We start from the raw sequence: 27,611 nt of genomic DNA on the forward strand, positions 1-27,611 counted from the left end.
TTTATCAATGATCACATCGAGATTCAACTCGACCGAGACACGATCGTCTCGGGTATTCAAGATACTTGCATGCATGCTATCTGATATATAGATCAAGACTTCTCAGTCACACTATTCAGCTATACATTTTTTTTCAACTTATGTTTCATAAAGAAAATACACATTCATGATAAAACTATACAAATACAAAAAAATACTAATTACAATAATAAAAAATAATAATGTTTAATTATTAAAAAACAAAGTATTAAAAAGTGGAATGATTTAAAAAAATTGTAATTACAAAAAAATATATTATTAAAATGGCAACGTCAACTAAAAACTAGAAATATGACAAGAAAGACACTTATTGTCTATGGCAGAAAGGCAATGGCTAGTGCATTTTGTAGACATTTCATCGCAACAATTCATAATAGAAATATTTTATATGACGATAATTTTAACTTATTTTAATAATATTTAAGCAGATATGAGCCATTTTGATTCTCAATATAATGTATACAATTAAAAAATTTTGACTGGAATAACTATGTATACAGTATACACAATGTGATAATAACTTTTACCAGAAATTTTGCACATCAGTCAGTTAAATTAAAAAGTCAGTTAAACATTATAAATGTTGAAGTAAAGAACATATCTTTTACTTGATATGAATAAATTTGAGTATTAAAAATTAACAATTTGATATTATTTCCAGACTTCTTACAATGTTATAAAACCTTTTTTTTATATTTTAAAATTTCTAATCGTTTTATGTTAAGCGAGTGCAAAATTTCCGTCACTAGATACAGTAACTTAGAACTATCTTACTTAGCCACTTAAGTTTTAAGCATTTTGAAACTTGGACATCACATAATCTTTTTTTTTTTTTGAGTATTATTTCGATAGCTAAGCTAAAACCCTTTCGAGGACATCTACGAATTTCATGACATAATTCATTCGGGAAGTTAATATATATTTTTTTTAATTATCTGTAACTTTTTCACAGTTAAAATATAGCGATTTTTTAATCAGTTCAATGGAATTCGTAGAATATTCGCGACTAGATTTTATATAAGATGTTTATCCAAATGCAATTATCAGGGCAGTTACACACGATATGTATTAATTAAGCTACATTTTATTCAAAATATATTATTATTTTTTATACTTATTTGAGTGTTACAAGCATTTATTGAGATTATTACTTTTAAAACAACGACTATATTATGATCAAACTTGGTACAGATAATATTTAAGTCTTATCCAGTTTTTGGTCATATATACTTGTTTTAGGCTAAATTATGAGTAATTTACGTTTACACGGTGTTATGTATAGACATATGCGTGTAAGAGCCCTGTTGAGCGTTAAGCAGGCACTTGTGGCGCGTCGCGTTTAGATGAATACAGGATTCTCTTGTCCAGTCAACAGTCGGAACATTGAAGTCGGCATCGTTTTCATTAGAATCTGAAAAATATTTATTGTAAGTGGACCATTTTAATTTTTCAAACAAAATCAACGTAAATCTATAAGTCTGATTCCTAAATTTCCTATAAATACCCCAATAGGACCAACTAAAAGTAAAATGCGTATTTAAATTAAAGCCGACATTGGAAGAAGTCCATAAATCATACAATGTGTTAAAACTAAGGCGGGACATGATGAAATAGACAGAGATTACAAAGTTAACTCTTGAGGTCTCTCCCAATTATGAAGATGATATCAATCAATGGATACGAGTGCCTACCCATCATGTTGGAAAACTGCGTCGGTAAAACCTATCCCTAAAAAAGAATCAATTGTACAATTTAATGACCTACGGCCAAAATCCACATTACCGGTGTAATCATAAATACTATTATAAAAAAAGTTGTTCTTAACCAAGTACTGGCTTATGTAGAAATTAACTCCATAATACCAATATACCAGAAACAGATCTTAGACGTCACCGACAATATACCGGAAGCGTCCGATAGGAGTATGAGTAGTATTCTTAACTCAACTTGAAAGTTAGTAATGAAAAATGGTACATGGTAGTCCGTAAGTAAGGCTGTAAGTAAGAAAGTTAAAAAAAGTTGCAAGTAAAGAAATATTGTAAGATAACATTTCAGAAGATGGATCATATGCTTTAAACGAGACAATTTTCTAAATCTCGATCCAATATTTCGAACAAACGTTGCTTTTATAAATATATATAGGTAAGTATATGTAAATAAATTACATGCTTTGTTGTAATGTGAGAGTGCATCGCCAACACACATAAATGTATCGATAATATATAAGACTAGCTTCTGCGCGCGACTTCGTCCGCGTGGAACAGAGGCGCGCGCAATACTTGATCATTATTTTGCTGTGATGTTATTTTAAAACTGTGATATCTCCTAAGATACTCATTGAAATCGAATTATGTAAAAAGGCTATTTTGTTTTAAATTAAATACTTGTGATGAATAACGTATTTATTTAGATAAGGATTAATATCATGTTTATAAAAACATATTCGCAATTAATGAATTATTTTAGAACAAACTTGGTTAGTATAAAAAAAGGTTATAGTGAGCCAACCTTAAAAGATAGATATATGGTGTCGCGGACTTTTTTTAGAACTTTTAAAGAGAATCAATTCTATCATACATGATTTTTGCGAAACTTTAACTGAGCGCACGCAGCGGAAGCTCTCAAAAGGAAAAAAGAACCTCCGATTTTGAAACATTCTTCATTGGTGCTCCGCTCTTTTTGGCCTTAGCGTGATGATATATAATAGCCTATAACCTTCCTTGATAAATGGGCTATCTAACACAAAAAGAATTTTTCAAATCGGACCAGTAGTTTCTGAGATTAGCGCGTTCAAACAAACAAACAAACTCTTCAGCCTTATAATATTAGTATAGATAATAGAGGCTTTAAGTCAAAAATATTGTGGGTAAGTTAGTAAGTAAAAGTTGTGACTCGATCAGTAAATAAAGTTTTAAGATAGTAAAAAACGATGTAAGTCAATGATCGTCGGTCGACGATCTACGTAAGATTGATGGTGTAGGCGCTTGCGGAGAACCGGCACGTCTGGCGCGAACTTGGGGAGGCCTATGTCCAGCAGTGGACCGTGTAGTGTAGTGTGTCATCATCATCATCATCATCATTACAGCCTAGACAGTCCATTGCTGGACATAGGCCTCCACAAGTTTACGCCAAAAATAACGTGAACTCATGTGTTTTGCCCATAGTCACCACGCTGGACAGGCGGGTTGGTGACCGCAGTACTGGCTTTGTCGCACTGACGACGCTGCTGCCCCTCTTCGGCCTGTGTATTTCAAAGGCAGCAGTTGGCTGGTTATCCCGCCATCGGTCGGCTTTTTAGTCGCTCCTTAGTCGCCTTTTACGACACCCACGGGAAGAGAGGGGGTGGCCATATTCTTTAGTACCGTAGCCACACAGTACAGTGTAGTGTAGTGTGTAGTGTAAATAAGGGCGCAGACGAGCTAGTGGAGCCCTACCTCGCCGACGGAGGTGGCGAGCAGGTTGACGATGCGCTCGTGCGGCACGGCCACCACGCTCTGCGCGTTGATCTCGATGATGCGGTGGCCCACGCGCACGCCGCCGCGCTCCGCGATGCCGCCGCGCAGCAGGCTGCAGATCTGCGCGACCGCGTTACATCACCGTGTACTCTATCACACAACTGCACGGGCAGTTCATCAACCGGGGAGGGGTGGACTTATCCCTAGGTGAGATCTCTTCCAGTCAACCGGTGGTCATGAGAGAGAGTGTCATATAGCCGGGAAGACATTGGAAAAAATAACAGCGTGAATAAAAATAGTCAAGTAACTGTAATATATTACACACAAGTATAAATACATACATACATACATAGATACATGTATGAAAGCGTTACGAAAAGAGTCATTGGGCGAACGAAAGTTAAGAAGGAGGTAGATATAAATTCTATGGAGCTAAAGAAGTTTTACTTCAATCGTGGTTTAAAGCACACTTGTTTTAGTTTTTTTTTATACGATTAGGTCGGCAAACAAGCTTATGATCCGCCTGATGCTAACGGATACCGTATCTTTTTTTTTTTTTTTATATCACTAGGTCGGCAAACAAGCGTACCTGATGGTAAGCGATTACCGTAGCTTATAGACGCCTGCAACACCAGAAGCATCGCAAGCGCGTTGCCGACCCAATCCCCAATCCCCCCAGGAGCTCTGGTCACCTTACTCACCAACAGGAACACAATACTGCTTGAAAGCAGTATTCTTTTGCTGTGATCTTCTGTAAGGTCGAGGTACTACCCCGGTCGGGTTGCTGCAGATTTTGAGCAGGAAATTCCTACTGTGCCCTACCTCAGTTAATTCATGTATACGTGCAATATCCTGATATTGCAAGCGTGTAGCTGACACTACTCTCTCTCCCCACTCTCTCCACGAACTCTTCCTACCTTACTCACCACAGAAATTCAACAAACTTAAGAGCAGTGATATTTAGCCCAAATTTTGAGCAGAATATTTCCTGCTGTGCCATATCTCAATAAAATTAATGCAAATAAAAAAGAGGGTCTCTAAACTGTAAAAACTTGTCTGTTTTAGGTTTTAATATACTGTGTATACAATATGTATGAAACTGTGATCAAAATTACGCTGAAACATTTAAAGTAGAACAACTTACCACGCCATTCTGAACGCTGAAACCCAATTGGTACTTTGTATCCGGCCGTTTTATCTTGACCTCTACGACGGGCGCGCAAGGTACCACGGTCAGCTTCACCACTGTCTGGTTCTTCGAGTTCTTGATGTACGTCTGACAGGTCGATAGCGGTAGACCGACAAGGCTGACTCCATTGATTGCTATTATTTGGTCACCTAGAGATAATAATGACACATAATTTAGAATTTATACTTGAGGAATATTTATGCTAATATTGAAATGCAAACAACAGTTTATTTATCCTTGTACGACATTTTTTTAAGTTCTTATATACATTTGTTATTATTGTATGATGTACTTGAAGTATGGTGTATACTTTATGTTCTAAAAATAAATATATATATATAGTGTAATATTATAATAGCCTGAAAATATTTCAATGAATCAAAAAATTCAGTAATTCTAAATTAGTTTTTGTTGTTCTCAATGAGAGAAAAAAAAAAACTTATTATATATAACACAAGTATAACAACTCTGGTGTAGTGTTACGTGTAGTCGCCTAAAACACCAACGGATCGCGGGTTCGATTCCCGTTCAGGCTAGATACTTGTATTTGAACAAATATTTCTTTACGGTTTGGATATCAGTCCTTGTGGATTGTCTCCTCACCGTGCCTCGGAGAGCATTGTTAAGCCATCGGTTCCGGTTGTTATAAATACCTGATAGCGATCGTTACTCATAGTAGAGAACATATCCGCCAACCCGCAGTAGAGCAGCGTGGTAGATTAAGCTCCAATCCTTCTCCTAAATGGAGAAAGAGGCATATGCCCAGCAGTGGGATGTTAGAGGCTGAATGCGATTGCGCAATTAAACAATACATTTTAATACTAAATCAAACATACCAATATTAAGTTGCCCGCATCTCGCAGCCGCGCCCGCTGGCGCCAGGTTAGCGATCACCACAGTCGGTAGCATTGAACCCCACCCCGACTCCACCACCACCACTCCTAATATCTCACCTTTCGTCTTCGGTACCACCACTTCTTTCTGGAGTTCCTTTTATGAATAAAAGATAAGGTCCAATTTAAAAACGTTTTACTCGTAGTTATTTAGTATTATTGTAATCAACTTAATGTTTCCCGAAAACTATTTATTTTAACGAATCGAAAGATTTCAAGACAAAATATATCCTTAGGTTTAAAATTCTCGTGTCACAACTGTTACCCTACTGCTCCGAAACGGATTTACCGATTTTTATGAAATTTTGTGTGCATATCGGACAGGTCTGAGAATCGACCAACATCTATTTTACATACCCTTAAGTTATAAGGGGTTAATTAAGAGGGTTAATAACATAAATGGTAAAACAAGGTTTGCGGGATCAGCTAGTATTTATCTAGGAAGCATATGGCGTAGTATGTCGATAACAGTAGCAATTTTTTGGTATCCTGCAAATGTCCTAAATTCGACGGCCCAATTTTGTTTAAAAAAAACACATAATGTAATGTTATAGAACTTAACATTGGGACCAGATAAAGACACCAAATATTTTTAGAACACGATAACTTTTGACTTCAAACGACGTATTTTTATTTGTTGATAGCGTAAATGACTTAATAATGCTATTAAACAGTATAATTCAATGAAAACATATCATTCTACAGAAACATTGATTAGTAATCCCCGAAAAACCATAAAACAATCACGCACCTTTTTCGCAAACATCTGAAGTTCGTCGCCGAAAATTTCTTGACTGTTCAATACTTCTTGGTAGTCCATTTCTTTGACGAAACTGTGGTCTTCGATACCGTTTGCCTTGAGGAACTCCATGTACGCGACTTGGAACGCTTGCCCGATGGATTGGGCTATGAATTGAGCCTGTAACACATTCAAAAGTGTTATTAGGATGTTAAATATAAATGTTTTCAATTTTGATACTAATGTTTCATAAAAAGTGACAATAGATCATATGGATAATGAGCGCTCTAAACTTTTAATTAAAAAAAAAAAAACATCAAATTGTGTTTTTGAGTACCTACATAATCTCACAATTGATAACTATTTACTTTTTCTTGAAAAAAAAAGGTATCCTTGGTTACATTGGTGAAATGCGCTTCTTTGGCATAACTGTAAGCAATAAAACCCAAGAATTGAATTTAAAAAAGGTGTATATGATAGCAACCGAGACCAACAGCTTAACGTGGTCTCCGAGGCGCGGTAGGGAGACCCACAAGGACGGAAGTTGAAACCGGAAACAAATATACAAATAAAAATATCCATCCCGAGTGGGAATTGAACCCGTAAACCACCGGTGTTTAGGCACCTACACGGTGCACACACCACTACACCAGAGTGGTGGTCACAACTTAAAGCAATGCCTGAAGAGCATTTTTTCTGATGGCTGTGTGTGAACAGGGAAAAGATGCGCTAGTGTCATTATTGTCGCTGTTTTGATGTTTTTTATTTCTCCTGTCCGATAAGAGTTAAAACCAGGTTTCATCATGATGTTATCGACCATCGCCCTCACGCCATTGGTCTGTATTGTGACACAGCGTGGTTAGAACCCTACATTGTATCACAACTTAAAACCAAAGCAAATAATATAGGCAAATATTGCTCACCTCTTCACTTTCAAAAACATGACATATCATCTTCGGAGTACGGTTCAGTTTCGGTTGATCAGAGTCCGTCTCGTGCGGGACGAAACGACGCCTCGCCATCAAGACCACGAGATCACCAATATCCGCTATATATGATATAGTTCTCAACGCGTGGTCCATCATGATTTCCTTTAGTTCGGTATTGAGAACCATAATTTTTTCAGTCGAAATAAAGAGGTCCACTTCGGTGCTTGGTTGGTTTTCACCTTCCGGAGCCTGCAAACAAGTTTTTATTTATTTATTTATAGACACCTCCTGCAAAAAATCAGTAGCCAGACTAACTATGACGTATATATGACATATATATGACGTATGTCCAACATAGAAAAAGACGTAGGTCCAACATAGAAAAAGCGTATACAAAAACGTATGGTAAACGCACAATGATAGAAGCGAATTTTTCGGTTGCATTTTTTGGTAATATTTATTATTAATCTACAAAATCGTGTGATTCGAGATCGAGCGATTTAACTTTTGGATAATCAATGGAGATAATGAAAAGGGATATTGAACTTACCAGAGCCTAATACATTCCAATGAAAGCATGTGAAAACGGTACAAATTAATACATGTTAGGAATAACGTAGTACATGCACATTATAAGTAGGATACATGACATGCACACATATTATGTAAGTATTAGTTTTTGAGATAGCTAGTGTGATTTAATCATTTTAATAACCAATTTTTGTAAATTTGTAATTTAATAAATAAAAAAATCGTTTTACGTACGATTATATCCTCTGTGGTTTTTGATAATAACGGTAGTATTTTGATACAATTTAAATCGAAATTTTATTTAGTCTCTAAACACATAGTTATAGACAAGTAAGACACGTGTATCGCCACCTTAATCTTAGTGACGGCCTCTTCGACCATATTCTTTTTGGGCCTCTTCTTGCGTCGCCTCGAGTCCTCATCGACTTCGACGGAGCCGAGGAAGGACAGGCGGAACACGGCCGCGGGCGCCGCGTACACGCCCGAGTACGGGCCCTCGCAGCCCCACTGCGGGACAAACCGGCTAACCTCCTCTCGCTCTCACATACCGCTGCTCGTATGACGCTGTCTCGCTCGCACACGAAGTTCAAACTCGGTCATAATCGTTAACGATCGTGATATATCGTATAGAGACAGCGGCCGCGTCGTTTTGCTTGTTTTTTTTATGAATTTTCGAGTACTTTTGGAGTTTTACTTAGTCTTCGGCAGTTTTAGTTTAGTTTAAATTATGAAATTATTTTAAAAGTTTTTTGGTAATTTTCACGCGATGCAAAGGCGGCGTAAGCAAAAGCTTCTTCGTTTCATTAATATAGGCATTACAGAAGCTATATAAAGTCTTAACTAATCCAATTCGATATGAATTCGTGGAAAAATTTTGCAAAATGTATAGCGTATAGCGATTCAAAAAATCCAAACCATAACTCTTACGTTCAATAAATTCATCATAGCGTATAATCCCAAAACGCATCACAAGTAAGCCAATTCTTTCGATATCTGCGCAAAAGCAAGCAAAACAACTCGAATACACACAAATCGACAATGATATGTGAGAAGCGAGCGATCCGTTCGTCATTATGAAAGCGGACCTAACGGAGAAACAACCTTAGTATGATTATAATAAGGTTCTATGTGTGTTGTGCGAAAGCTACTCCGTCCGTGTCGGACACCTTGCCGGTGTGAATCGGGTATGTTTCATGCTCTCGTGCGTATGATATCGTGCGTGAACCGCGCGACTGTCGCGTGTCGCAAGCGAATCGCAGCGTGGACTCACCTTTATAATAACCATGCGAGGAAAAGATTAAAAAAAAAAAAAAAGTATCGCAAAAAATTGCAAAAAATTATCTATGTATGACACGTAATGATTTTCCTTAATATTAATGCGAAAGATTTTTTTTTGCGAATAAAATATTTTTTTTAATTAACATAAATGAAATGTCACGTGACAATGAACACGGTGGGTTTTAATAATAATGAAGGTTTACAAGTACAGGTATCAAAATAAAAGTAGAAAATATATTGTAATATTCCAACAATTTCCTACTTCCCACCTAGAAGGTTACAGGGATGCAAAAATACGTTCACCAAGCATAGCAAAGCACAAAGCCATAGATTAACAAACATGTCCAGAGGAGGCTAGCCGGCCATACGGGATCCGACAATCTTCTTGGGTCGGGTCGGGGTGAGGATATCACTGAAAAAAATACTCTACTGCCAAGTCAATAAGACCGTAAACAGTTTGGCAGAAACGCTTCGAGCATACATCACTATTACTAATTGTAAAAGGCATCGTTCCTAGTTCAAGGGCAAAGGACGGGATATCCCACTAGCATTCTCAAACACTATACCTAATGAGCATGAAATTACGTTACTTGAAATATTCTGTTGAGCCGTGCAAGTTTTTTTTTTTTATTGATTTCATATCGTGCACCACATGCTAAACTCGTTTTGTTTTAATACTGGTAAGAAGATAAAAATATAAACATATCAACAACGTAACAATAAAAAAAAATAGATATATTAATTCACCAAGGAAAGAGATTAGCAAATGTTGCAATCTGTTACGTCATACAGGTAAAGGATAGATAGACAGAGGCAAGTAGGATTACAGAGATAAGAAACATATGGAGATTCCCTCAGAACCAATCATAATAAAAAATATATTAAAAACAATATCTACAAAACAACCAAATAAACTTTATCTTTTATGTGAAATAATGTTGCCACTTGACAAATATAATCTAAAAAAAATATAATTTTTGATTCTGGCAAGAATCTAGGAAATTAATTTAAGGAAAAGGGAGTAATTTCATGCTCTTTAAACATCTACAGATATTCGTACTGTATGGTATGTAACCGATTCACACGGGCAAAGTATTGTCTATTAGTTTTATATGAGAATGCGATTAACTTCAAATATTATATGTATAAATGAGCATAAATAATGTGTGTTATATATTCAACTTTAAGTTTTAATAATATACTTATTTTGTATTAGTACTGTTAACAAAATTTTAGTAAAATTATTATTTCTATAAAGAATAATTAGCTTGAGATAGAATAAATATTGTATATTATATTTATAAAATATTACTTAAAGTTAGTATAGAGACTATAGGGTACTGAATACATAAAAAATATATGAAATATAATAGCAGTACGTTTGTATTTATGTAATAAAATCCTACCTTAATTCTTGAAACTGCCTCTTCGGCTTGCAGCATCCTAGTCGCCTTAGTTGGCTGGCCCTCGCAGGCGAGTTGCGTTGAGCCGAGGTACCGAGCCCGGAATAACACTCCTTCGATGAGAACTGAGGCCATGTCTGTAAAATTATTATAATTTTTTTTTAATAATCTATGTTTTTTAATTAAGTTTATTTGATGACTATTTAAGCTAGTAATAATGTAAAGTAGTATTAAAGAAAAAATTTATTATTAAAAGACAAAAGGAAGAAAATTAGAGTTTTTTTTAAAGTTAACTGAATCCAAATACTCAAAATTTGTAATAAGTTTTAAAACATAAATCGATAAGTAGACTTCGTAATATTATCATCATATTAATAAATCAGAGTAACTAAAAAATACTAAACAGGTACTTGAAATTTTATGATTAAAATGACCAAATCATATTACATTTAAACTATCAATAAAAAATTAAATTTATATAAAAAACTCACCATTAAAGTATCCGATAGAAGCGCAAAAATTATAATTCTCTATTAATCATTAAACAAATTTGGTATAAAACAAATATAGTATATATTTCCTTTTACTGACCTTCCTTATTCTTGCTTTTCTTTTTTCCGTCCTTATCCTTTCCATTGTGTAAGGCATCTTCATCCCTTAGATCCGGGTCGTGTGTATGGTCTCGGTTCGTTCCCGTCGAACCGCCAGATGGCATCACTGTTCGAGATTTTGGTTTGCGCCATCCCTGGTAACATTTTTTTTTAAAATTTTATACTATCTTGGCTGTATCGACTATCAGAAGTGCAGTTTGCGAATGCCCAATATTTGTAGGTAGTTAGGTAGGTAGGTAGGCATGATAACTTTTGTTTAATAATAAAATCAAATAATAAGTCATTTTTTAATGAAAAAAAAAAATGAATAGTTTTCTAGTTATGTACAATTTATACCTTTTTAATTTGTCATGTGCTTTAATACTATAATTATGTAAAACAGAACATATAACATATACCTATTGTGATACCTGTCGTCAATCAATCCGAGTTTTTGTACAAGCACGGTAAATTTTACGTCTTAGTTCTATTATGACCTACTTTTAAAGGAATATTGTTACTGAAAAAAAAATTGATATAATACATTTAAAAGGTTTTATTTACAATTTTATCTCATCAGAGACGACAATATAAGTTACATTTATTAGCCAACTTTTAATCTAAAAATAAAAATGTTTTCTTAATACTGAAAAAAATACAAAATTAAAGAAATTAAAAAAAAAAAAGAATTAAAATAATATAATTTTTAAATAGAATTATATACGTAACTATAAAGGCATATTTCCATACTTTGCGTTATAATACGTTCTGTAGGTACTTTGTATGATTAAAAATATCGTGTCATTGTGTGTAACAACAATGCAATATTCCCTAAGGAGACCTACTACCTAAATATAATTCATTTATAACCAAAAGGGTAAACTCTTTAATACATTAACTTTTGTAATTTGTTATACCTACTATAATCATTATTTAACTATTGGTTGCAACAGTATTTGAATAGTTATTTGTTATTTAATCAAACTAGAACTGAATGCTATTTGGCACATTGAGGACAATCTGAAATAGTACGAGGCTCCTTCCGGAAGATGGCACGATTACTATTCCATAGTGTAGCCTCTAGACCATCTAGACATTAAAAATTTTACACGAATAAGGTAAGTAACAGAGAGTATACTCACTAACTTCAAAAAATTTAATTTTTGCTTTATATGGTCATTCCCCTTGAAATAAAAATGCAGTAATGTTTATTTTTTTAGAAAAATATACTCTACAATAATATTATTAATAAACGAACCAACCTCTTTTCCAGTGTCATCACTATTTTCACATAGCCTTGTTTTACTCTCATCGCCTACGTTTGAATCACCGACATCATTCGAATCATTAATTTCACACGAATTACCTTCATTCACTATATCATTACTATTTTTAACATCACTATCAGTACACCCATTATTAATTTTATCATCAACACTTTCAGCATCACACGAATTTGGTATTAATTCATTTCGATCATTTTCAATGTCACTTTTTATATCTATTGTATTAACATTAGGTATTTCTTTATCACTATGTTTATCAATATCTATATTTAAATCACATTTATCACAGACACCGTCCACTAAATTATCGTTATCCGAAACATCTTTGGCATTTTGTTCAGCGTCTGCAACTAAACGCGTGTTCTCTTCTGACATTTTAATATTTAAAATACTAAAGATCCACGTATGTTAACGACATGTGAGTAAATATTTACGTGTAACATTTGTTTGTTACGTAGTGATAAGTTATCGTTGGATCGAGACACGCTAACGTTACCGTATGAGGATAGCGAATGTCCGACCACCGGTTAACACGGCGAGGCGGTGACTTAATGCGCGTATGGTCAAAGATAATAAAAAATATTTCATATACAGATGATTACTTTTTCAGATACTTTATATACTACATACAGCCTGTAATTACAGGTATAATTTTCTCAATTTAGAGTTATGTATTTAATTGCATCTTAGGTTTTGTTAAAACAAATAAAACCAAGTGAAATTTAATTCCACGATGAGACAATACGGAAAAAATGCTTATATAAAAATGTAAGATTTCATTACTTTTAGAAATAAATATATAAAATTAGATAATTAATATTGCTATTTAGTATATTTTTATATTATTTATTTTTCATATCTTATTATCATTTTCATGAATAAGTAGTTATTAATTTAAATACAGAATTAGACGTAAATAAAAAAAAAAAATACCAAGAGACAACCGACACGTAGGCATTAAACTAAGCACATATTTGAGGATCATCTTTGACCAAGTATAATAGGAGAGCAAGGTCGTGAGTTAGTCGTACCGAATGCTGTTTATTGCAGTACACAGTTGGCGGTTACTTCACGCCTGATTCATCACGTACTTTGATATGTACAAAAATTTACTGAGAAATTTTTAATAAAAACTAAATGAAATATCTAATTTCGATAATAGCTAATTACATTTTCTTTTATACAAACATGTGTTAACAATAATGAACACACAAAGTTATTATTAAAAAAAGAAGTATTAACAAAAGTTATTTAATTGTCGAATTTGGTGTAGTATTTCGTAAATTTCAGCTATTCAAATTTGTTTGTATAGATTTAAATTAGTTTAGCTCTTTAGTTTAGCTCTTAGCTTAATACATTCAATAATAAGGAAGAATGTGCAATTGTGCATAAACATTTATAGCTACTGTTCCGCTGACATAGCCACGAAAAAAGTATTATTTGATTTTTTTTCTATTTTTATTATTTATTATTAATTATTTTATTATACTTTATTAAACCTTCTTTTATGCAACATTCTATTTATATAAATAAAAATGAATGTTGCTAAGCGCATAACTCGAGAATGGCTCGACTAATTCGGCTAATTTATTTTTTGTATGTTCCTTAAGACCCCCGGAAGGTTTTAATACTAAAAATAAATAATATATATATATTTATTTATTAATGTATTTATTTACTATTAACTTTTGACAGAACGAAGTCTGTCGGGGCAGCTAGTTATAAAATAAAAAAAATTGTGAAATATAAAATGACAATATGACTCTACTTATTGTACGACAATGATGACATACTCGTGCGTTTTATTTTATTTTTTGAAGTCATTATATATATTTTTTATAAAATATAATATAGCATTAAATTTTTATAAAACATTTATATGTTTTTAACTATATGTTAAAAGATAACTAAGTTTAATGTAAACTTTGTCACCATTAACCTTATCTGTCGTCGTTAAAAACCCGTTTTCGGTAATGACATTGAAATATATGATTAATTTATTTAAAACGTATTCCACTCTACACAATTCTATTATATAAAATAATTTAACGTGGATGTACTATATTACACAAGTACCTAATCAGTACAGCAGGTAAAAATTAATTAAATTAGATTGAAGTGGTTTTTTTACTCATATTTTTTTTACAAGTAGGTCGACAAACAAGCGACTGTAGACGCCTACAACACCAGAAGCATCGCAAGCGCGTTGCCGACCCTATCCCAAATTTCGTGCTTCCCTTCACCACAGGAACACAACACTGCCAGAAAGTTTTTTTTTTTTTTCGAAATGACAGTTGCTGTTGGCCCTACTGGCCTTTACAGCGTCACCGGTGAGAGGGGCCGGGCACTTAGGCAAACCGGCCGCGAAGGAAGAGGTGGGCCCTTTTCGGCGGGCACGGGGGTGACGTTCGTTAAGGGTGTCTCCTAGCGAGATCGCACCTCGGCTTAAACGTCGTCGGGATGGAGGAGGTGCTATGCGGAGCGCTGCGGCGAGTTGTGGACGGTCGATGCGCCTAAGCGTATCCGAGCCGTCCTAACGCGGGTACTGCCAGAAAGATTATTAGCTCATACATATATGTATTAATATGGGGCATGTTAATAAGAGTTATTTTCGTCTTCATACGAAACCAAAATTTCATATCTCATAATTTCTCAATTTCTCATTGACGCTCCGCTACTATTGGTCGCTACGCATATATTAAGCATATCCCTAAAATATATATTCATCATTATTCAGCATTCAATCAAACTCTTAAGCTTTATTATAGTAATTGCACATAAACATTGCTGACGGAAATGTAGTTTACACCGGTTAATACTGAAATATACTTATTTGTAGTGATTTATGGTAAGTCGATAACGAATTACTCTTAATCAGTGTCCATATTATAGTGTAAATACCTAAACTATTTAAAAAAAAAGAGTGTGGTTTAGACCAAACGCCTGAAGTAAAACTTCTTTAGTTGTTCCTTATATCATCGTATATTAATACGAAATGTAACTCCCTCTCTTTCTATTGTCACTAATTTATATCTTCCTCTCAACTTCCGTTCACCTCGCCCAATCACACTTGTCGTAACACCCTCGCCACGCATTCACCAGCTTACTACCCAAGTCAAACGTGCGTTTTACTTTAATCAAAATGCTGCATTATTAATTTACTTACTTTATCGTCAAAGAATCCCTGATCGTCCGTCCTTTGCTGACCCAACAGCCTGTCTGTCTCTAAATCGGTGTCTGCTTCATCTGAAATATTTATTTATTAGTCGAAATCAACATATATTTATATATTTTTAATTTTCAACTAGTTTCGAACCAAGATTTTAAACTTCATGCTACCATTTTTTTTCGAATCCAATATGGATTGTTTATCTATTCAATGTTAAGGGGAATATATTATTTATTTTATTTTTACATTTGTATTTAGTGAAATACCATTTTATTTAAAATCGTGACAGTAAAGTTTTAACGCATTTTCTTAAATATTAAGCTGTTTTAGAATTTCATTCAAAATCGATGGTAGCTTCCCTTTAACCACAATTGATTCATTAAACAAATATTTACAGGATATTTATTTATTTATATTAATTTTTAAATCTTATTGCGTAAATTATTGTCATTATTTTAGTATATACTTACGTCAAAAAATTATATGATGTTTTGTACTCGTCTTTATCTTTAAATATAAAGTGTGTTGATAATGACAATTTTTTAAACTTTAAATTCTTATTAATTACCTTCATCTCCACTTGCAGGTTTTATTTCGACGGACTCCGTACTTTGAGCCGACGATGGCCTTTTTCTGGAATACAAGCAATTTAATTAATAAAATTTTAATAATAAAACTGAACATAATTCGAAAGACAAATTAACATTATTAATTAAGAGTACAGTGTATATCGAATACTTTATTAATAATTACAAGGTTTTATTATAATTATTAATGAAGTTAAATGAGTATTCGACGTTCGACTTTTGTTTACAATGAAATCAAAAGTACTGCATTTAATACATTCGTTAATTTCATTATAATAATTATATGAATATTGAAATTAATGTTAATGAAAACGAAAAGTATTCATGTTTTTTATTTATTTAATTACCCGATATTAATTGTAATGTACATATCCATTTATTGGAAATAATGAAAATTATATTCTTATTTTTTTTTATCCACTCTACATAACACAATATACCAATTCGGGTATTTTACTTTATAAAGCAAGTGTTGCCATAAAATAAATTAATCTGTAAGAAAGAAAAGTATGTTTAATATACATTTTTATTTTTTAATGTTTTATTTCAATTTTTTCAGTTTTATTCTGATTAATATTAAAAATATGATAAAACGCGTAGATTACGTCTTCGTTTTGTTCTATAGTTTTTACCAGAGTTGCCATGTTTAAAAGTTGGACTCCTAGACGAGACTAGCGGTAATGCAAGCATTTCCGAATACAGTGTCTCAATGAGTTTTCACTCGTCAGTTGTAATGCGAAGCATAGCTTAAAATGTAGTAATGTCTTTCCGGAATTTTTGTCCGGATTTTACGTCTCGTCCGGAACTTTCTGACAGGTTATCTCCTTTTTCTACTTAAGAGCTATGGTACTCAGTTAAAAAAGCGCATTTTACTTGCTCAAGAGTTTCGCGTATGGTTTAGTATATACAGCAAGAATGTTTTAAAAAATAGTTGTTAGTATACTTTTCACAGTACATACGTATCACGTACACAATTTGTTAATATTTTTTAACATGGTTTTTATGATAAGATTCAGTGGAATATTAAAATTATCTTCAATGTCAAGAATATATCTTATTATAATAGAATACGCGATAATGAATTGAACTATGGTTTCATTTTTTTAAAATCTAAAATGGCAATCTTAGTGGCAATTGTTTTTTAAATCTTAATGGCAACTATCATCCTCGTACTATCATTTTCTTTGAGAGACTACAAAGGTATTCTAACAGTTTCTCTTAAATACCATTATACGATAAACGGCATAATACGCAAAAACATCTTCTTACGAGCGTTTTTGTGTATTCCAAGGTCACTCATGCGTCCTCGTACTCATGATACAGTCATACGCCAGCTAATATCAAGTAGACTGTCCTAGAGAAATATAATTACGCAAGAAGGTTAATATACAAGGTAATTACCCCAAGGTAGAGCGCAGTAGTAAATATGATACAAGGTCGTTACCCTCGGTCACGTGGAGTCGACTGACCTGGGGTACACGTAGAGTCGACTGACCTGGGGTACACGTCGTCGTGGTGCGGCGCGTGGTGGAGGCGCGGCGAGTGCGCGCGCGCGGCGAGCGGCGCGGCGTCCGCGGGCCGGTGCGGCGCGGGCGCGGGCGGCGGGGGCGCGGCTGCGGGCGGCGGGGTAGTGTCAGTACAGTACGGGCGACCATCGCGACGGGCGACGGAGAAAAACCAGTACATTTTTGAAGTGAGACTTCTTTAGTAAGACTTCTTGCTTGATTTGTGGAAATGAGGTGGTGAATGCGCGACGAGAGCGTTACGAAGTCTGACCGGGCGAGGTGAACGGAAGTTGAGAGGGAGATATAAGTTAGATGGAGCTTAAGTAGTTTTACTTCAGTCTTGTAGCACACTCGTTTTTTTTTTTTTTTTTTTTGATAGGGATAGATATGTACATATTAATTGAGATAGAAATACAGCAAAAGACAGAAAATATTCTGCAAAGAATCTGGAGCAGCCCGACTGGGGAAATACCTCGATCTTAGGGAAGATCACATCTAAATAATACTGCTATCAAGCAGTGTTGTGTTCTGTGGTGAGTAAGGTGATCAGAGTTCGTTAAAGGATAGGGGCAGGGTCGGCAACGATGCGATTGAACGAACTTGCCATGCTTCTAGTTGTTGCAGGCAACTATAAACTACGGTAATCGCTTACCATTAAGTGAGCCATACGCTTGTTTGCCTTTGTTGAATATATAAATTTAACACAGCTTAAGGAGTTTTCACTTAAAAAATAAAAACTTTCATTTCGGTCCAATTGTTACAAAGTTAGAATTTGATAATGAGATCCCAGGGAAATTGAGATAAACCCTCAGATTTTAAGGAATCTTATGTACAGATATATAAAATTTCCTGTTAAATTTCTTCCATTTTATATATTTAGGACAAGTGATATAAACGAAGTCAAGTAAGATAAAGTCTGATTAGTTGACGCTTTTTACCGACAAATGCAGTCAACTAGGAAGATTTTCGGATAGGCTTCATTGATTATGGACAATTTGTCAATTTATTTTTAACGTTTATTTAGTAACTGGATCATGTATTAGTAAACAATTCCCTTACCTAATGGGTCTAATGAGTGAAGATCGGCGTCAGTTAACATAAGAGGATCCGTATTTGTTCCGCTATCTACAATTTCTTCTATTGTCACCGAGTGTGTCTAAAATTTAGAAAGAAGTTGTGAGCATTAGAAACTTTTTACATAACTACAAATATAAAAAAAAAAACATTCTAATTGCACATTTTTTAAATTTAATTTGAAATAAGTATAACTAACCTGTGTCAATGGATTATTATTGTCATTGTCAGACGCGTGTCCGGAGGAGAGGCCGTCCTCAACGATTGGCAAAGTTCGGCGATTTGGTTCTGTTAAAAATTCAGTACAAATATAAGAACTAATTAAAATATTATTAATTAAAACTAGAATTTACCGATTCTGTTAAATATAAAAAAAAAATGGATCGTAATTAAGTTCCTTTAAATTTAAAGAAGTTTGTTTTTTACCTTTCATATCAACTAATTCGTTCTCCATGATAGCCATCGATAGTTCGCTAGCGGTATCGCTGGCCGCTGACGATAAAGCGAGGGCCACATGTACGTCGACTTGTTGTGCGGGAGACACACACGCGCTGCCGTTGTCCCCCGCCTGTAGGGCCGCGACGTCTGGCGTCGGGTAGCGACCGCGATGTTTAGGCTGCAATATATTATAGAGGATTAGAGTAATTGTATCTAGTTTTATTGGTAATAAATGCTCTTTACTTTTAAATGGATTAGATAGTAAATGTTAGGTCGTTAACCTTTACTTTATTCATAGAAATATGTGCAGTTCAGATTTATATTTAACATTTAATGAATAAAGACTAACGCCCGGTTTCCGAAAGGCTGATCAACGCATAAATTAACAAATCATCTGTCAAATCTCTTGTTAAGCATTAAATGAGTTGCTAAAAGCATGATTAACTACTTAATTTAATCATACTGCCAGTTGACACAGCTGTCAAATTTGACTCAGGAATCGTATGTTAACCGCCATTTTGGGTTTCTGAAACGCGAATTAAGCTATAATCATTGATCAAACGTCTGTCAAATACTCGGTCAACTAATCGGTGTATATAGGCGAATTAACTTAAGGAAAACAATTATTTTCTACGTGAAACTACATTTTGGTTCTTTAAAGGTATGTAAAACATATTTATAACCAAGTGTTATAAATGTAATATATGTTTTATCTTATAATAGTCTACATTTGGTCTTGATAAACTAAAAATTTTTGTTCTTTGTTGTAGCTTACACAGATGTCTGTTATTATTACCAAGAAGATACTGGTCAAAGTTCAATAAATAAATGAAAACACTTCTGTGCGGTCATCTCTATTATTGACACATTTTAATTGTTAAGTTTTAAATTTGATTACTATCAATATATAAATAATAGGGAATTTAATAAAAAAAGGTCATAAAAATATATATCTAAATATACATTTGTAGAAACTATAAAAAAATACTTATAATTACTTAATAATTAAAATTTAAAACAAACTATTATAATTATAATTACTTTATCATATTTTCATACTACTATTTTCTACTTAATTAATGTTTTTTTTTAAATCAGTATTTTCTGATACTTTAATATTTTTTTCTAAAGATTTCCTCTTCGTCTTATTTTCATGATATTGTTTTTTTTTTTTAATAATAAATAATATTAAATAAATAAATAAATATCATATAACATACATTTTTTTATAAATATACATAGAAATAATAGATATATAAATACAAATATTACACCCAGACTCAGACGGGAATCGAACCCGCAACCCGCGGAACAAAAAGCAGGGCCACTACAAACTGCGCCAACGGGCTAGTTAATTATTGTTTTTAGGAACTATTTTCTTTTTTTGTATCTTCCTTAAATAAATGTTAATATGATGCTTTATTAGATGTATCAGTATTATCAGATGTATTAAATAGCATCACAACTAACAGTTTCTGTAGGTTTTGATACATCACAAATATATAAAATAATATTTAATTATGTTACATGACCACATGTTACAAACCGAATGTCAAATCAAACTAATCAAAGACTAGCTAATTTTGCTGTGAATAACTTTTCAGCAACTCAAATTCACTTGACAGCCGTTTTAAATCTAACAGCCGATTAGTATACCTATACTTTGACAAACGTTTCAGAAACCGGGCGTAAGTTTCGCACCAAATCCCAAATAAAAAAAATAAATAATAATAAGCGCAATAGTCACTTTTATCCACAAGCCTTAGTGCAAAGTTTTTTGACAATAAACATCTATAACAATATCTTTTTACATAAAAATTATAGTTTTGATATTTGATTCACGTTTGAACATTACTTACTACTTAGTATACTTACTATGCTATACAAAATAATAAATACCTGCAATCCTAGAAAATCGGTGTGATTATTAAGAGCATGAGGTGACTCAACTCCATCGTTCTGTGGCCAATCTGATTCACTTCCCTCGATGCCATTTTCAGAAGGACAATCTTGAGTTTGCCTTCGGAGTTCGTAATCCAATTCCTAACAAATTACAAAAATAATAAAATTTCATATGAAAACGCAGTTTATGGACAATATCTGTACGTAAGTTTGTCTAAAATCAAGCAAAGGATTTGGTGCAAACCTGAAAGTTAACAATTTCGTCGGTGCTGTTCTGCTGCTGACCAGATAACGTTGGACACCGGAAGAACTCTTCCAGAACTTTTCTAGTCTCCGAGAATTCGTATAAGTAGTCAAAGGCTGCCGAACTAGGCGGTGGCGTTTCGTCTCTACTCTCTGGGACTACCCTCTACAAGAAACCGTATAATTTGTAAGAAAACAAATGAATTTACTCTTTATTAAAAACAGAACTGTATAAACTGAAATTACCAATTTTGTAAAATTTACCAACTTTACTTTATATACGGTTGCAACAGTTTTAGTTCATAAAGTTTCATATTATGAATAACATATCAACTGATTATCAATGAAACACAAGAGCAGTGATACGAAGAGGTTATGACTATCCAGAACAGATTCGGGAAACTCCAGATACACGACAGTGTGCCTCATGCGGTAGTGGCAGTAACCAGGCACGCGAACGTCTGTGTCTACTACGCCCACAATGGTGAAGATACAAATAGCAGGTTCGTCGCCCGAGCGATAAATGCCATAGCGACAACCATTCTGACGCATTGTTTAAAGGTGTCTGTAAACAAATGCGCCACTACGGCGTAGCTCTAATGGCGTAGTTGTATATATGTATATGTAATTATAATGTAGTGCATGTAAATATAATATATATTTAAGATATGTACGTGTAAAAATACACACAAATACGTATTCTATTCATAATATAACATTTGAGATATGTACACAAACACGTATTCTATATATAATATATATTTATAACAGCAAAAAGCTGTCAGTGTCGGACTATCCTAGCGATTCTAGACAGTCTTAGAAATGCTGGTCTGAAGTAAAATTATTGTAAAAAAAAAAAGCACGCCGACTATAAAACAAATATTTTAAGTGGTACAAATCGCATGTACAACTAAGTGCCCGTGGATGTTGTGAAATATAATCCAAAAAATAATATATCAACTCACCTGAGGAAATCCAGGTCTCGGCGACCTAACTTGTGCCTTTTGAGTCCCAATACCGTATCTTCTAGGAGAGCCTTCGTATTCAGCGATAGGTAACTCCCCTATCACCCTCGTAACCCTGCTTTTATCCTCATCACCTGAAAGCCAAATGCCCGTCGGACTACCTTCACTAAGTCTCACGTCTTCCCTCGAACGAGTCGATTCACTTCCATCACAACTTAGTTCACTTTTATTGTTCAACATATCACTATCACCATTTTTCATATTGTCTAAAGTTCTTTTGACACTCAAATCGATTTCATCGTCACTAGCGTCTGGGTCCATCCTCAAACCTAGAGACACAGAATTCAATATCACTGAAAATAAAAGGAGAGAAAAAAATATTTGTGAATTTTTTGGTTAAAGGGAAAGGGTGATTCAAATTTAAATAAATAGGGTAGCAAATGAAGAAAACTTGAAAAAAAATATGAAAAATAATGCAACACAAGATAAAATAATGTAATACATGTACATGATTGATGATTTAATAAGCCTGTAAAGCGAAACACCTTAACACAAATAGCTAAACGAGATAATTAAAACTTCCAAAGGTTTTAAATATGATTTGGTTAAAAATGTCCATTACATTATCAAGCTTTAGCTTAAGCATATATCTATATGTATATATAATCATACTGATTAATACTGATATACATATATGTACACGTAGTATCTAAATTCAATATTCTTAAGACAAAAAGCGATCACTTTAGAGAACTCAAGAAACTACCTTTCCAAGCATCATTATCGTCGAAAACCATTACTTCGCCGTCCGCGACGACCGCGATAGGGCTACTTTTGGCGCTGACGTCATTAGTCTTATGTGGATCTAATATCGGTGAACTATTTTTGGGTATACCCATCGTGTTCGGTTCGATGGTGGGTTCACGGTCACCGTTCGTGTAGGTCACGGGCGACGTGTGACGTGATACCATCTTTTTTGGTTCATTATTTATTCTGTGTATGGATATCTGAAATAATACAATTGTTCATGAAGCGTTTATTTGTTATTACGATTAACTGAATTAATTTTATAATATTTAACAATTAGTTTTCTTTCATGTAAGTGTAATTTATCAATTATATAAGAATCAATTTGGTAGAAAATATTTTTCTAGAAGATTTTTTAATTACATTCATTTCTTTTGACGCAAATAAGCTTCTGCAATTAACAAAAAGTTTAGGCTAAACATTTTGCAACACAGATGCAAAATGGCTAATAAATTCTAATGGCTATAAATTCTCTCTACAACTGTAAGATCACATTAGGATTATATCATTCTTTATGATGTTTGAGATGTTCGTGTCTACATATGAATTATAGTATTATATTTTAGGATTACTTGCAACACAGACGCCATACTTACTTCGTTAGTAATGTTATTATCAGCCGCATAGTCTACGGTGTCTTTAGCTAGCGACCGTACTTTGTTTCTCAAGTTGTGCTTGTGTGTATTGCTGTGCCTCAACTTGCGCACCGCCTTCATGCGGCTCTGCGAGTACAACTCCCTACCTCCTGCTATTTCTATTATCCTGGTAGAAAATTTTAAACAAATCATTAATATTATTATAAAACATAAGGAATTATTTAGAACCAAAAATCGACAAAATTATTTATTGGTTGCTTAAAAGTTAATTTTTTTTTGTTTTGAATTTATATTTATTAAAAACTAATGATTGCAACTGATAATTGTGATGAATACAAACAAAAAAGTCGTTCGAATTAAGAAGTTCCTTTTTAAAGTATGTAAATTTTGTTAAGTGATTAAATTGATTTATTTACATCTTTTACTTTGTCTTTCAAATTGTCATGAACGTTATACGTGCACTAATTACAAAACTATTCTTTTGAGTTCGATGACCTTTTTATGTAAATTAAAGAAGTGATGGAGAAATCATATAGAAAAAGAATCGATAAAAAACTTCAACTCGAAGAAAATAGTATCAAACCTCGAAAAACGAATACAATACCTATAGCTTGAAAGAAAAAAAATAGTAAGAAAATATACCGTGTTTCAAGTTTAGTTCTATTTAAAGCTCGAAAAGTAGTAGAAAGTTCGTGTTTTAAATTAGCGGAACGCTATTTTGAGTCTGAAGATATTTCGTTTGCAACATCGCATGGGTAGTTGCACGACATTTAATGAAACTGCCATGATAACATATAGCTATACCGACCGACGTAGAATTTATTGCCCCGCTAGTCGACATTTGACCATACTAAAGTTACTGGAAAATTATGAAAACATCCTACCAATTACACTGATCGGCATCAAAATAAGAGCAAAAATGAGTATATGTGAACTCGATACATATGGGTACGGTAAATACAAATATGTATTCATAATTTATTATTACCTTATTAAATTAAAGTATACCATAAATTGATATTTTAAATTATATAAAAAACTAACTGACTCGGCAAACGTTGTCTTGCCGCTAAACGCTATTTAAAAATAGGGGTTAATCGTAGAGGGTTGAAATTTAGGGTTGTATGTATTTTTTAATGTTGTATCATAAAAAATAAAAAAGAAATAATTTATCTACGAATTAAAAAAATTAGGGGTGGACTACCCTTAACATTTAGGGGGATGAAAAATAGATGTTGTTCGATTCTCAGACCTACCCAATATGCACACAAAATTTTGTGAGAATCGGTCAAACCGTTTCGGAGGAGTTTAACTACAAACACCGAGACACGAGAATTTTATATAAAAAAATTAATATCAGTGAAGATTTGTTTCCTTACAAAATAAATACATATTTAGATAGATCAATTCCGGTATTTAATTTCAATGGAAGTATCTCGAAAACTAGACGTGATAACATACATCTGTAAACAGTAAAGCAAATAAGAATTATATAACAATCTTACTGTTACCGGATTTAATTTTATTTTTTTGCCAACCAGTGCTATTAAACTTAAGGATCAAACATTTTGAAAAACTTATATTTAAGTGTATAAAAATAAATACCGAAAAAAAAAAAAAAATATTTTCAAAATCGATTTACAATCTACGAAGACAAGACATACACATAAAGTTGAAAAACCGTTAAAAAATCGAACCACGTGATATAAAAAGTGTTGAAACGGGATAGCAGTAAACATCGTAAAACTTTCAATACAAAAAATATTTCAAAGGAAACGAAGGTGTACGCTGAACACTCTTCAAGTATCAACGTTGTACACTCAATAGTAGCCGTTTTTCAGTGTTGTCTGTGTAAACAGTAGCACCTGCGCAAATGTTTATATAGGAATCCGCGCCTACTCGCCGCACCGAGGCGGGCAGAGACTGGAGCGTCACGTACTACATGGGAAAATTGTGTATTCGTCTCAGACAATCTCTATTGTAAACACTTTAGTTGAAGCTATTACCGGGTGCGTGATTAGCTAAAGATTAAGGTAACTAGCTGACTCGGCAAGTAGTGAAGAGATAAGTAAAGTAGTGAAAAGAGCGTCTATGCACGGTCTGTATAATTATTATTATTACACATTATTATGAGAGCTCAATACCATTATCTACATAAATAAAAATGAATCAATTATGAATGGCGTACGCAATATCTACTCGAGAACGATAGGACCACCTAATTAGGCGGTTTTTTATTATTATTACTAATACTTTGTAGACGGTTCTTACGGAATGAAAAATTAGGAAAGTTATTGGAAAATTTTAGAAAACGTAGCGATTACTTAAAATTCACGTTTTTTACAATTCGCAAGACAGGAACTACATCTGTTGGATCAGCTTGTTAGTAATATTTGTAAAGATCAAGTTACCTAGAGTCTCTAAGCTTGTACGTTCCTCCCTTGGTGCTAAGGATGACCGGCTGGTCGTCCCTCTCATCGTCGGAGGACGCGTTGTTTACACTGATCATGTCTCGGCCCTCCAGCCCGGAGTTCAGTCTGGAAACATAAAAGAGACATATATTTAATATTACATATTATGAACGACGAATGAATAAAGAAATTAAGATCTACCTATAATAACGTAATTACTTTATTTTATGTATAGTAAACAATTAATTTCATTTGTAAAGGTTTCCCGTAAGTTTTTTTATTATTTTTATAACAAGGTCAGCAACAAGCATATGGCTCACCTGATGGTAAGCGATTACCGTAGCTTATAGACGTCTGCAACACTAGAAGCATGGCAAGTAGTAGTTTTATAAAAAAAAAAAAGAAAAAAAAATGCCACAATAGAAAATACTATTAAAAATTGTTTTGGAATATATTTGATATAAACTTTTAGTTTTAACTCTGTAATTTAATTTTATGTTATGATCTTTACTGTTCGCTGTTAAATTGGAAGGGAAGTATTTAGCGAAAACGTAATTATCATGCAGACGGGCACTATTAAGTAACTTTGAGCTGTAATAACAGCTGTTCTAAAATGTTTACGGTCTATTCGCAACTTTCGTTCGAACATTAAACTTTAATATTATGACGCAAGCTATATCTATTTAGAGGTACTAACAAACATTTTAACATGCAGAATTTTCTGGAAAAAATCTTAAAACTATTTTGTTCGTAACAATATTCAACAAGTGCTACATTACAAATAGTAAATACATTCCACTACCAAAACTTATATCCAGTTTCAGGAACACTTAAATGTTATTTTCATGTATCGCTTTATAAACGAAATGAAGAACAAATTTCATGCCAATCTAGTGAAGTGAGTATCATGGACTAACCATAGCATCAACCCTGATTAAAGGGTTTGCTTGCGGTCGGTTCGAAAATCAGAAAGTTCTAAGCAAGTAGGTCGTGCGCCGTTAGCCGTCGACACGCGAATAGGTGATTACGTCCATTTACAGCTACGCTCCGTTACTATCGTAATGGATCGATAAAATATAACGACAATTAGAATGTAATTTTTCTTTGCGGTGGTTTGTTTGTATTATAGCCAGAACAAATGGCTAAGTTTGTTTTAAGTACATATTTTAATTAGTTAGTTTTAGGCGAAGTTTCTTCTTTTAAATTATATCTTTTATTGGTATCAATGATTATTATTTAGTTTTCAAGAAAATCTTCTATGTTGGACTTAGGTTTCAATATCCTTACACCTTCTGTATCATTATTGAAACTTTTAATTCACGTTTCAGTCACATGATGTTATTAAGTAAATCACAATGATGGTCATCTTCACCTGTCGTGCTGGTGCTGCATCTTGGGGCGGCACTTGGGGAAGAGACGAGTGATGCGCTCGCCGACGTCTGAGCCGGGCGTGGAGTCGCCCGGGGCGTCCCGCAGAGCGCCCGCACTCATGTCGCCGGCGCCGCCGTCACGCCACCGCCGTCTCTACCGGCAATGCCACTCGTTTAGCCGTATTTGCCATATTATTTATAATACTCGCAAT

The 27,611-nt window shown here is 33.7% G+C and overlaps 1 protein-coding gene across 1 annotated transcript; it reads right to left on the reverse strand.

Moving 5' to 3' along the window:
• Nucleotides 1-724: 724 nt before the first annotated feature.
• On the reverse strand, nt 725-27,567 carry LOC123670445. Its single transcript, XM_045603969.1, has 25 exons — nt 27,402-27,567; nt 26,030-26,155; nt 23,619-23,784; nt 22,982-23,222; nt 22,216-22,568; nt 21,252-21,416; nt 21,005-21,148; nt 19,094-19,283; nt 18,867-18,955; nt 18,653-18,749; nt 17,584-17,701; nt 16,070-16,134; nt 15,499-15,578; nt 12,824-12,879; nt 12,309-12,723; nt 11,048-11,201; nt 10,460-10,593; nt 8,127-8,312; nt 7,795-7,800; nt 7,239-7,493; nt 6,328-6,495; nt 5,520-5,673; nt 4,639-4,832; nt 3,474-3,614; nt 725-1,450 (listed from the first exon to the last, which is right to left on the reverse strand). The coding sequence occupies exons 1-25, from the start codon at nt 27,518-27,520 to the stop codon at nt 1,379-1,381; spliced, it is 3,888 nt and encodes a 1,295-aa protein (XP_045459925.1). The 5' UTR covers nt 27,521-27,567; the 3' UTR covers nt 725-1,378.
• Between the last annotated feature and the right edge of the window lie 44 nt (nt 27,568-27,611).

Source organism: Melitaea cinxia, chromosome 1, assembly GCF_905220565.1.
Source record: "Melitaea cinxia chromosome 1, ilMelCinx1.1, whole genome shotgun sequence".
Taxonomy (NCBI): Eukaryota; Metazoa; Arthropoda; class Insecta; order Lepidoptera; family Nymphalidae; genus Melitaea; species Melitaea cinxia.

Bases quoted from the DNA above. Each gene is read 5' to 3' on its own strand.
- LOC123670445 (XM_045603969.1), bottom strand. From the start codon at position 27,520: ATGAGTGCGGGCGCTCTGCGGGACGCCCCGGGCGACTCCACGCCCGGC. The intron at 26,156-27,401 runs GTGAAGATGACC...TTATGTTTCCAG, and splicing joins ATGCAGCACCAGCACGACAG to ACTGAACTCCGGGCTGGAGG. The intron at 8,313-10,459 runs GTAGGATTTTAT...GGTATGTGAGAG, and splicing joins AGGCAGTTTCAAGAATTAAG to CGAGAGGAGGTTAGCCGGTT.